Here is a 13,375-nt window from a genome sequence, read left to right on the forward strand (position 1 = left end):
TCTCCTTGATCCTTCCACACAACCTGATTTTATAGAGCATTTTGCGAATTGAGAGTCCCTCTTCACAGATGACTTAAATTTTTGTCAACTTGACATAAAGTTGCCCAGCAGAGTCTCTGGGCATCTTTCTTGGACCAGCCTCACCAGCCTAGGCTTGACTAGGCTCCTGAGCATGCCACGACAGGCTATGGAACCTACTGGGAAAACCACATGACCAAGTCCTCAGAGATAGAAAGCAAAGTGAATGAGTGACTTAAGAGAGCCTACTATTCAGTCCTTTCTGACATCTTGAGAAGGTTTGACAGGATGGGGTTGGAGAACATTAAATAAAATCTCCAACACCTTTGTGAGATCCAGCTCCTTTTGTTGTATGGCATTTGAGGAGGGGAGATCCTTTCTTCCTGCAGAGACTCCCCCTTTTTTCAACATGGGTGGTAATGCCTCAAATGGTAGCCCATCGACACCTTAGGGTTCTGAGACTGGTGCCCCTGGGGCATTGAAGGAAGGCAGATGTTTGCCTATGTGCATGAGCATATGTAGACATCTGTAACACCTCCTTGTGATGTCAAAATCTTCCCAGCCCTTCTGTGAGCAAAGGCCTGTAAGTACTAGAAATTTCTAGTTTGTGGGAAAGTCCTGTCCCCCAGGCAATCAAGGATGGGCAAACCTGATTTCCACCAGTACTCCAGGTAGGAGAGCTTTACTTCTGTTTGTAACTGATGACCTGGGATATGAATGCAGGTGTTAGGCCCTGAAAACATGGTCCCTTTCTGCACCGCCTTCAGAAAGCCTTGCTTCAAGTCACTCCTTTGTTTGTTTTTCTCTAGAAGCTATTACACAAGACAAGTTTTAGTTAAATTTTTTTATATTAATTGCAGTTTATTCACTTTGCATCCCAGCTGATAGGAGGCAATTTTTAAAGGCCTTTATTAGAGACCAGAGTTCTGCTCTGATTTATTATCCATGGCCTGATTGAAAGGAGGCTTTTTGCAAATAGACAGCACATTCAGCCAGGCACTAGTCATCGGCCTCTGGGTAGCTGCCCATCTGCCTTATCTTGCTGTGTCCTAGCTTCTTATGGCCGCAGTTGTTGCTATAGAGGGATTCTCTCCCTCCCCTCAAGACTAGGTGATTCAGGAAGCAATAAGCTGCTGAGTGCTGGGGCTGGGGCTCTCTCCCTAATCCCCAGCCTGTGTTTATCCCATGGCCTTGTGTGGGGGTTGGAGAGAGATGAGCAACTGGGTAGCCGCTGGACTTACTGAACAAGCAGGACGGAGAACATCTAGGGATAGGCCCCTGCCTGGGCCCAAGAGGAGCCAGAAGTCATGTGGGTGGCCCTAAGCATGCTCTGGCTCCTCACTCTTGGGGGACCTCACCAGGCCTGGAGCTTCTGCCCCTCTCAATGCAGCTGCAGCCTGCACATCCTGAGTGACGGCAGCAAGACCAGGTATGACACCCACCAGGTGCGGGCTGGGTTGCCAAGTCTTCCTAGGTCCCAGCAAGGTTGGGAGGGGTTGGATGTCCAGCAGCTGCCTACCTACTCACAAGTCCCCTGCTCCCATCCAAGGCCATCTGATAAACCCAGACATGGTGGGTTTGGGATCCTTGAAACCCACGGTCATGGAAAAGCAGTTTGTGCTATGTTATCTTCAGTACATAGGGAGTTTACTCTGCTCAGGAGGGTGTGGGCCAGGTTCTGGACATTCTTCTAGAGCCTTCCTTTGTGTATCTGGTAGGGAGAAGCCTTCTTTAAAAGTCTAGAAGTTTTGTCCTTATCTCATCTTTTCCTCCATTTGCTTTCTTCCATTTTTCTTTTCTTCTTTGTATCTCCCAGCTCCTACTGTCTCAGGCATCTCCCATTCTCAAGCTTAACCCCTACAAGAGTCCTTTTACCTCCTGACACATGGTCGAATACCTATCCCCTAAATCCACCCCCCCATTTTAAGCTTCCTCTATTCTCAGTACAGTCCTTCATTTTCCCTCATGTTTTCTCCTCCTCCTCTTCATGAACTTTTGAAGTCAAAGCCACTTTGGTTGTTGGGTCCTTGATTTTCTCATGTTGCTCATTTTCCTCTTTTTTTTTTTTTTTTTTTTGTTTTTTTGTTTGGCTTATTCAATGGGAAACTTATTTTCTAAGTTGCTCAAGGATTTCAATCCCTCACTCAGGGCTTTTCCTATCAACTTTCCAACCTTCTGGAATCCATCATCCTCCATTGATGATTTCTGATTATAGAAATGATATTATTGGAATTATCCTTTTCACATGATCCTGGGAATATTGGGTTGATTGAGGATGATGGTGGCAGAGAATGGCAAGGAACCTCCAGAAAAGATATCTTGTATATTCTGGAGAAAAGGTAGAACCGATTTTTGGTGTATTTGATGATTTGAGTTGTATGGAAAGTAAATTTCTCTCCATTAAGTAGGACAGGCTGATGCTTAATCAGCCTGGAAAATGGCTGATGACTAAGGAAAATATGGTGAGGATGTTTTTGGTCACAGACACCATCTCCAGAGAGCAAATGCTTCAAGGTCACGTGCCATTGGTGATGAAACCCGTACCAGAATCCATGGGTCTAATTGTCAGGCTCTGGGATTCTGCCATGCATGGGAGAGGCTGCCATCTGCATAGAGTGCCCTGCAAGGGCAGTGAGGCCCTGAAAAGCCTGCGCGGAAACCGAGGGTCTCTGGTCGCCACAGGCATAGACTGTACCCCAAGATCTAGGCATCCTCTGAATATTAGCTATCTTCCTCAGACCCAGCTCTAACCTTGCAGAGGACCACCCTAGCACCCTTCCTGCTTCACATTCAAATCCTGAATATAATATATGGTCCTCTGGAAATCACAGTTGCAGATGTTCGTGTTGGGAGGTGGCTGGCAAGGGCAGCATGGGCACCTAAACAAATGTTTCTTTCTCTTAGCGCCCAGTTTTGTTTGATTTTGGTTGGCTTATGTTAGGTTAGACTCTTAGTAGCTTCAAACTTCCCTTGACCAACACCCCCGTACCCCTTTACCTCCCAACCCCCACCCTGCCTTGATTAGGAACAGTTTCCCTATCAGTTTCTTTCCTTTACCTGTACTCAAACCTTCCCTGCTAGCATCCTGCCCTGTATTAGGATCTCTTTTCCTTGGTTAAATTATTAACATCAGTGGACAGGCCCATCACCCATGAGACACTACAGTTGTTGTCTGTGTTAACAGGCAGCTCATAAGGAACTGACCTTTGCTCAAATATCTCCCATTTCTGTGACCAGGACAGTGGTGTGCAGCGACCCTGACTTGACCCTGCCCCCAGCTTCGATTCCTCTGGACACCTACAGGCTGCGCCTGGAGCGAACCGCCATCCGTAGGGTGCCTGGAGAAGCCTTCAGGCCTCTCAGCCGCCTGGAGCAGCTGTGGCTGCCCTACAATGCTCTCAGTGAGCTCAGTGCCCTTATGCTCAGGGGACTGCGCCGCCTACGAGAGCTGCGTCTGCCTGGGAACCGACTGGTCACTTTCCCCTGGGCTGCACTCAGGGACACTCCACAGCTGCAGCTGCTGGACTTGCAGGCCAATCGCCTCTCAGCCTTGCCACCCGAGGCTGCACACTTCCTGGAGAACCTTACTTTCCTGGACCTCTCCAGCAACCAGCTGATGAGGCTTCCCGAGGAGCTGCTGGACATGTGGGCTCACCTGAAGACCGGGCCCTTTCTTTCTGGCCATCATGCCAGGCTAGTCTTAGGTAATCAAGACGGCATCCTTCATCCAGAACCAACCCCGTACATATTGGGTCTTGGACAACTATCCAAGCCTCTCTGAGTCTGATTGATAACACATTCTTCTTCTACTCTGAGGGAAGATGAAACAATGTCAGCCTTAATTGCGGGTTTAGTAGCTCAAGACAAGCCAAACCACCTCATATTTCAGCATTAGAAGGAGAAAGCAGACTGGGGTGGGAAGGGGTTCCCTAATCTCACAACCAGTGTGTGGCCCTCTTAAAGTCAGTTTCTCAGCTCAGGGTGGAATGAGCTAGCAAAATATTTCAGCCAGACCCCGTTCCTCTCTATCCCTCCTTGCTCCAATAGCGCAAGTAAACAGGCAAGCCTTTGCTGCCCGGGACACCTGCCTGCTCATGGGGCTGACTATCCCAGCATAACTGGAAAAGCCATTAAAAACAAAGCAAAGAGTCCAATGGTTCCCTTGTCCCTTTTCCTACCCTAATCTCTTCTCCTTCTCCCAAGGGCAGCTACTAAGTATCATGTTTACATACAAGTTCCTTACCTTTTACAACATGTTTACATATACACACAAATATATACATACACACACAAAGAAAAGCTGGGTGTGACGTTACAATTTTTCCATGTGTTTTTGAACCACATGTATCTGATGCCCTTAGAGGCCAGAAGAGGGTATTGTGTCTCCTGTAACTAGAGTTACAGAGGCTGTGAGCCTCCATGTAGGTGCCAGCTCCCCTGGAAAAGCCGCCCAGCCAGTGCTCTTCACCACCAAGCCATCACCCACTCCTCGTGTTGAATTTTTAAAAATCATATTCCATGTATTAATCAGAACCAATTTTTCATCCAATTATGTATCCCAGAGATTTTTCTAGATAAACGCAAATGAGACAAGTTCATTTATTAATAGTCCACATAAAAGCAACCCCAAGGCCTTTAGATTGTTTCCACTGTCTCATTACCACCTTTGGTGCCACAGAAGACTATTCTCAGCCATGTATTCTTTTTTAATTAGTTTATTAATTAATCTTTCACACAGTGCTGACAATTCCCCCCCCCTCTTCTCCCAGTCCTTCCTCCTCACCTCCCCTTCCCACTCCCCATCCACAGTGCCTTCAAAAGTTCAGGTCTCCCATGGGCCAACTAGCTCTGGCATACCAAGTTACAGTAAGACTAGGCACCTTCTTTTCTATTAAGGCTAGAAAAGGAAACCTAGGAGGGGGAAAGGGTCCAAAAAACAAGCAACAGAGTTAGACACAGCTCCTGTAGGTGTCCCATAAAAAAGGCCAAGCTACACAACTGTATCATACGTGCAGAGAGGACCTAGGTCCCATACAGGTCCCACTGTCAGCCATGCATGGGTGTGAAAATGTCTCTGAAGGATAGAAGTTGAGAAGTGAGCTTGCCAGATTAAAACAGTACTTGCATTAATATTTCACGATCAGCTTCATATCTTCTAAAAAGGCTGGTACATAGCCAGGCACTGTGGCGCACACCTGTAATCCCAAGACTTGGGGAGGCAGAGGCAAGCAGATCTCTGTGAGTTCGAGGCCAACCTGGTCTATAAAGCTAGTCCAGGACAGCCGAGGCTACACAGAGTAACCTTTTCTTGAAACAAACAAACAAGAAAGCCAAAATGGATAAATAAGCAGAAAGGCTGGTACAGTTTTCACTCTTCACCAATAGTATGTGGAATCACTCATTCATATGGTCTCTAAGAAAGGCTTTCTTGGCATATTTTATGTGTATGTAGCATGTGGACACCCATGCTTGCATATGTATAAGCATAAGTGTATGTTTCAGGCATACAGGCATACGTAAGTAGAAATCCGGAGGTGGTCAGTTGTCTTCCCTGATCTTCATTTTTATTACTGAGGAAGGGCCTCCCGCTGATCCCAGATTTAGCTAGTCTAACTACAGCTTGCTCTAGGAATTTCCTGCTTCTGCCTTTCTAGTGCTAGGAATACAGCCTTCCGCATGCCCGCCTGACTTTATGTGTGTCAGGAAACCCAGACTCTGCTCCCCATGCTTGTCCAGAAGGCTTTATTCACCTAACCATCTCCTCAGACCCAGTGAGTATTTTTTAGTGATTTCTACTTCTTGATACTGTGAGCACTTTATTTATGAAGAAAGAAACTGTGAGGGAAAACAACACTGCCACTGAAGATGAAAACCAAGTCTCAGGTCATATATCTGGCAAGGCTAGTAGCTGGGATTGGAGGTCAATTCTGATGACTCATTCTGAGTGGATAAACTGCCTCATTTTCCCAGAGGAAAAATGCAGCTGAAGATCTAAAGTTAACCTCTTACTCACTCTCACTTCTGCAGGGCTTCAGGACAACCCCTGGGTGTGTGACTGTCGGCTCTATGACCTGGTTTATCTCCTAGATGGCTGGGCTTCAAACTTGGTCTTCATTGAGGCTAGACTGAAGTGTGCCAGCCCACGCAGCCTAGCTGGAGTGGCCTTCAGCCAGCTGGAGCTGAGAAAGTGTCAGAGCCCAGAGGTCCGTCCAGGGGTGACCAGCATCATATCCCCCTTGGGTAGTACAGTATTGCTGCGTTGTGGAGCAACTGGGATCCCAGGACCTGAGATGAGCTGGAGGAGAGCCAACGGACGCCCACTCAATGGTACAGGTGTGTGAGCAGCAAGACCTTCTGTGTTGAGTGCTGGACTGATACAGCTGGTCAGCTTCCCAAATGGAGAGTGGGCAGTGTTCGCAGGGACTGCTATAAGCCAGGATGGGCTCTCGTCTGTCTGAATGTAACTGGATAGAATCTGCTCATATGCTGAACATTGACCATGGCAATGGTCCTCAACCCTTCCTGTTATATCTCATTGGCCACTTTATTATCAGAAAGTTGGGGCCCATGTTAGGAGCAATACAAAGTTGGCTTTTAGGGAGAAAAATGCTCTAAGTGCATTTAATATTTTAGCAAGTTTTCTTTTAAAAACATTAACCCAGAATCATCAGGAATAATTAATGATGGAGTTGCCATCTGTTGAGATCTTCATGTGAGTCCAACATTACATAAAATAAATCATGTCCATAATATCATTGAACTTTAAAAAGCAGGTGAGATTGGGTGTGGGGATCTGAGTCTACAACCTTAGCATTTGGGAGACAGGAAAATCAAAACTACAAGGGAAGTCTTAGCTACATAGAGAGTTAGGGGTAGGTTAGTAGACTAAGCGACATGGGACTTCCTCTCAGAATGAACCCACCTTGAGCCAAACCAAGACAAAACTGTAAAAGGCAACCTGATCATCCTTTTTCTTCATACACATAAATGGAAGTGCTGAGAGGTAAATGCTTTGCATATCACACAGCTCAAATATGAAGAAGCTGGGATTCCAGTCAGTCTAGCTCTAGCTTCATAGGGTGTGTGATTTGTCTATTCTGGGTGAGTTGTGTGGGCAGAGACAGATCATCTCTGTTATGGTGGTAGCATGGACAAGAATCACAGCCATACATAGGCAGAAAGTAAGTTGAGGAGCAATAATTTCTTAGCATCTAACCAGGAAATCTCACATCATGCCAAGCTTTTTACTGTCTTCCTCAGCAAGGCTGGCAACTGTTGCTCTAAGTGGGTTACATAGTAATGGGAAGAGGGAGTGCCTCCGACACAATCTGATTGGCCTGATCTTTGATCGCCTCCCCCTGAGGGGAGAGCAGTCTTACCAGGCCACAGAAGATGACAATGCAGCCACTCCGGATGAGATCTGATAGACTAAGATCAGAAGGAAGGAGAGGAGGACCTCCCCTATCAGTGGACTTGGGGAGGGGCATGCATGAAGAAGGGGGAGGGAGGATGGGATCAGGAGGAGAGAAGGGAGGGGCTTATGGGGGATACAAAGTAAATAAAGTGTAAAAAAATAAATAAATTATCAAAAAAGATATTCTACAAAAAGAGGGGGGGGGGGTTGGGCCAGTTTGCATAGCAGTGCAAAAGGCTCCACTGTGCAAAACCACAGAGGTGAAGGTGCTGGTTACACCTGTCCTTTGAGGTGTGCAACGGTGGGTATGGCCGTTCCAGATTATCCTCTGCCTCATGCTCACCCCTGAACTTACCTACCCTCCCCCCCCCGCCTCGTGCACTTGCCTGCTTCCCTGAGAGGTCACTTTTGCAACTCTCTAGGATCTGAAGGGTAAACTGGTCTCCTCAGTCTTAGAAGGCAGTTTTTTAAGTAATGCAGTGAGGTGGGCCTTGAAGGGTTGAGATTTGAGTGCATGCCAGTATTTTGGGGGATAACTACTACTCACTACACTATGGGTAGGCCGGGAGCTGTGACCTTGGCCTTGGAACAGAGCCTGTGGAGACAACTCACCCATTCCTCCATATCTGCCTTTTCTCTCCCTAGTGCACCAGGAAGTCTCCAGTGATGGCTCAAGTTGGACTTCGCTGGATCTGCCTGTTGTGTCTCTCTTTGACTCTGGAGACTACATCTGCCAGGCCAAGAACTTCCTAGGGGCTTCTGAAACACTTATCTCCTTGATTGTCACAGAGCCCCACACCTCAACAGAATATAATGGGGTGCCAGGTGTCCTGTGGGCAAGGACAGGGGAGGGAGCAGAAGCTGCTGCTTACAACAATAAGCTGGTGGCCAGGCACGTTCCCCATATTCCCGAGCATGGAGTCCTGGCCACCAAGCCCCCAGTGCCCAGCATCAAAGAGGAGCTGGCCCTCCAGCACTTTCAGATGGATGTCCCAGGAGAGTTCTCCAGAGAGCCATCAGAACACCAGGAGGCACAGGTGGTTAGGTCCCTAAAGGTGGTGGGAGATACTTACCACAGTGTGTCCTTGGTGTGGAAGGCCCCTCAAGCTGGGAACACAACTGCCTTTAGTGTCCTTTATGCAGTCTTTGGGCAGCATGACATGCGAAGGATGATTGTGGAGCCTGGGAAGACTAGCGTCACCATCGAGGGACTTGCTCCAAAGACCAAGTATGTGGCGTGTGTCTGTGTGCGAGGCCTGGTGCCTAAGAAGGAACAGTGTGTCATCTTCTCCACTGATGAGGTAGTGGATGCAGAAGGCACACAGCGGCTCATCAATATGGTGGTGATCAGCGTGGCTGCCATCATCGCGCTGCCCCCCACCCTGCTGGTTTGCTGTGGGGCTCTCCAGAGACGCTGCCACAAGTGCCGCACTCGGGGCTCTGCAGAGGCATCTGGTGCCTACTTTAATTTGGAAAGACTGGGCCACAGTGAGGATGGTTCAGAGGAGCTGTCCAGAAGCAGCCTCAGTGAGGCAGACAGGCTTCTCTCAGCACGATCCAGCGTGGACTCCCAGATTTGGGGAGTCAGGGGTGGCAAACGTATCAATGAGTACTTTTGCTGAGTCTCATGAATCTCCACTCACACCTGCCTAGCCATTCTTCCTCGTCAGTCTCACACACTTACTTTTATATCTGGCTGTGTGCTCAACCACCCTTACTGTTTGGGTACTTGGTAACTTGCACATTTACACCAACAATAGCTAACACAGCCTTTTAAGCAGTTACTGTGTGCTGGCAAGCATCCAAGGTAATTCATAGGCATTTACTCACTTAACTCTCATAACAACCATTAATAGCAGGAACCATTTTTTTTTCTCTCTATTTTTCTGGATAAGAAACAGGTGTTAAGTATTTTACCTGTACCAGTCGTCAGTTTCTGCTGCATCACAAATAAAAGCAAAAACTCTCTGGTATGTAGCATTTAGATATTTATTGTCACACTATGTGTCTGTAGGTTGACTGGCATGGCTCTGCTATGTATGTCCCATTGGGGCTCAGAGGTGGAGAGCAGCAGTGGCTACCTGGGGCAGGGTTTTCTCAGATGACATGAGAGGAATGAGCAAAAATCTTACAATGCCTCTGAATGTCTTAGTGTGAGACTGGCACATTGCTGCTTGTGCTCATTTCCTATCTGCCAAAGACAGTCTCATGGCCAAATCCAACTTTAAGGAGGCAAGCAAAGATACTAATCCTCTGAAGGTGGTGATGGAAGAGAAAACATTTTATAAACATGGTTACAACGTAGTCCGCTACAGTACTGACCCTGGGCAGTGGCAGCTCAAACTTTGAGCCAGGCAGTTGGACAATTGGTTCTACTGGTGAGTCCTTACCACCCTGTACATTGCATCATGCTTCCATTTACGCTAACTCATATACACAGTTTCTCTATACATTAGCCATGTTTTTGAACACACACACACACACACACACACACACACACACACACCCCTCATCCTCATGTGTCCACCTCATTGAATTCTAACATTTATCCTTTGGGGTGCTTGGAGATAATTTTATTTGCAATAAATTCTAGAGACTACTGCTCTTTTCCTCCCAACATGCCAGACTTGAGAGAGAGCCAAGAGGCATCTACAACAGAGGGCACTGTCATGCTCAATCTGTTCTCACACCTGGCCCATCCCCACGGAGGAGCTTAGGCAATGTTTTCTGAAATTTTCTCAGTTTTGGAGAGTATCTAGGAGCTTTTCAGGTCACCCAGAAGGACACACAGGAGAAGAATTTTTGCTAAGTTTTGCCTCATGCAGAGACTGCTAAGATGTTTGCGCACAGGAATGAGTGAAAGGTCCTAGCAGAAGATTCCATTTATTACTTGTCTACAAAGAAGATGGATAACAACTCCTTTGGTAACAACTGTGGACTTTCAGAGTCAGAAGTGATCCAAAGAAATTATTTAACTAGTACCATACAAGATAATTCACATCATGTGAATATTGACTAGATATAAGCCTCCTTCCTATTTGTAAAAGACTTCACAAAATGCTTCTAACCTCCATTCTGGAGGTTGAGCTATTTAATTTTACTGATGAGGAAACTAAGAACCTCATTAGTAAATATGGATGGAAACCAAGTATATGTGTATAAAGGAGGGAAGGATTGTCTTTTGGAATTTTTGTCTTTGACAGCTTTTTGGATGCTATGTCTTCACTCAGTATTGATCTCTGAAGTGTAGCCCACAGCAAGTTCACTATGAAAAATGAATTTTTGGCAGCCACAGAAACCTAGGATCTGAGCCACATGAACACATGTGCATATGGACATGGAGTCACCGAATTTGATGTTTTCTCTCACTCCCTTAAAGGTTGCATTTGATTATAACATATAGGTTATTACCACTAGCAAGAAAATCTTTTTGGTTGGACAGTAATGCCCTTGCCTCCATTGGGGATCAACATGACTTTTCTTTTCTTAATAAACAAAACTAGATAATGAATATCACAAGCTCTGTCTTTGCCAATGGAATGAAAAACAAATATAGACTATATGTGAGTTAATTGGCATGCTTATGATTCAATAAAATCTTATTTATCAAAACAGACAACAAACTAGAGGCAGAATCCAATTAGCTTTTTTGAACTTTGTGGAAGAAAAAATCAGGAGCTTGAGAACAGAAAACAAAAATTAAAAAAAATGAAATGTTGACTGAGAGACAGAAGAGAAGGCAGGAGAGGAGAAAGAGGAAAAAAAATGGGGATGGGAATAAAAATTTCCAGCAGTCTAGGAGGGCTGCCTTCAAGGTGTGGGCGATTATTGCCTCCAAGATGCCTGGCCTCCTAATGTTCATGTATCAGTTGTCTTTTATGTTTTCTGTCCTCATTGACTTTTCTCTTGGAAAGAAGAGTCATTCTGGATTGTTTTCATGGGTACCTATGTTACTAAAACAAACTCTCTGGCAAACGATAAATAAATGGTATCTGGTTTACATACTAATCTTTTAGTGTAACTCATCCCTTGAAAACAATGTTCTCTAAGTAGCCTGGAGAAAGAATTCCTGGTGTTTCTGTACTAAAGGCCAGCTGCCAACTGGGCTGTGGTGATCCTGTGGTGCTCTGGCTCTGGGTGGCTAGTTTAGTAGTTGCAAATCAATGCCTATCCGTTTCCATGGTTTCATGACATCTCCATCATATATTTTCCAAACTACAGCACAGTATTTCTCCTCCCTACACAGATGGTATGTCCAAAGTCACTTATTTTCAGTTGCCTTTCCACTTACAGGATACAAAAAGGCAAAACCAAGTTATGAGAAGAGGATGTAAGCTGTCTAACTAGGCTCTTAATCAAGGGTCCAGATGAGATTTTTCAGGGGGCAAGAGCTGAACTGAGGGTAGATATTCATTAATTCCCAGGAACTATACTTGTGTACTTGCAAGATCATTGAAGGTTAGACATATCCAGCTCATGTCATGGCAGCAGCTTCCATATTTCAGCAACTTAGCATATAATGACTCATTCTTCCTCTAGCAGGCTGCTCATTGAGTGATTGGGGAACGATGGAGGAAGAGTTTGCTTCATTTACTCAAAGACCTAGGCTATGAGAAACTCTACCATCTGGAATATCAAGTTACCTCAACAATGAAAAACAGAACAAAACTAAAATCATGGAGGGGCTCTTCAAATATCATTACTTCTAACATCTCCATAGCTAAAATTGGGTCATATAGTTTGAATACTTTTTAAAGATAATTATTATTTGTTTTGTGAGTACTCTGCTGCATGTACACCTGTTTGCCAGAAGAGGGCATCACATCCCTTTATAGATAGTCGCTAGCCATGATGTGGTTGCTGCGAATTGAACTCAAGACCTCTGGAAGTACAGCCACTGCTCTTAACCACTGAGCCATCTCTCTAGCCTTTTGCTTGGATATTTCAAAAGAGCACTGAAGTGTGATCTTTTCTGCCTTTCTCTTACTGGCATACTACAAAGCATGTGTGGCCCAGGGATCATCTCAGACATTGTTGTCAAAAGATAGAAAATGAAAAGGCTCTATGTAGAGAAAAGGGAGGATGTCTGTTTGCTACTTAGTAACAAGCCCAGCTCTCTGCTCTAAATTGTATCAGACCGGCTAATTTGGAAGAGTAAATGGCACTTTTCAATTGAATAGGATATTCTTTTATTGAGAGTGTATTCCCAGCAGTAAGTTATATCTATGCCATAATCACACAGTAATTCTTCTCCAATAACCCTCTCTTGAGAGAATTCTACAGGCTAAATTCCTAAAAGCCTTCTTCAAGATGAAAGATAAAGATGAAATATTCTCAAATCCTCTCTTCTTTGATGTCAGAGTCTAATGATTTTTAGCACTACACCTGGCAGCAGGTTATTTAAGCCAAAGAACAACACTAACCAAGTAAAAGTATTAGAGGGACAGAACTTATAGAATGAGTCTGTGTCTTTATCCATATCAAGATATGTATATATGTATAGATAGATATAGATATGAATATACACATATACTTATCTACATCTATCTAGATGTGGCTATATATTCCTATATATATATAAGTATAGATATCTAAATATCTATATCTATGTAGATATCTCTAATAATCTAGATGTATATATATATATACCTATCTGTATCTATCTAGATATGAATATATAACTATATCTATCTAGATATGGATATATATATATATATATATATATATATATATATATATATATTTGGATATGGACATAGATACAGAAAGGAGATTTATTAGAATGGCTTACAGGTTATCATTCAGTTTGTTCAACAATGATTGTCTACTAACAGAAGGTTCAAAAATCCAGTAGTTGCTCAGTCCATGGATAGTTCAGCTGGTCATTAGTATATGCCAGAATCCTGAAGAAGTAGGCTCTAATGGCAGTGAAAGAATGGATTT

At 44.7% G+C, this 13,375-nt stretch overlaps 1 protein-coding gene across 1 annotated transcript; it reads left to right on the plus strand.

Moving 5' to 3' along the window:
* The first annotated feature begins 1,325 nt into the window (after positions 1-1,325).
* On the plus strand, positions 1,326-9,054 carry Lrit1 (leucine rich repeat, Ig-like and transmembrane domains 1). Its single transcript, XM_055597812.1, has 4 exons — positions 1,326-1,447; positions 3,256-3,722; positions 6,046-6,351; positions 8,078-9,054. Exons 1-4 carry the CDS (start codon positions 1,326-1,328, stop codon positions 9,052-9,054), a joined length of 1,872 nt encoding a protein of 623 aa, XP_055453787.1.
* Positions 9,055-13,375: the final 4,321 nt, after the last annotated feature.

Source organism: Psammomys obesus, unplaced genomic scaffold, assembly GCF_907164565.1.
Source record: "Psammomys obesus unplaced genomic scaffold, mPsaObe1.curated_primary_1811, whole genome shotgun sequence".
Classification (NCBI taxonomy): Eukaryota; Metazoa; Chordata; class Mammalia; order Rodentia; family Muridae; genus Psammomys; species Psammomys obesus.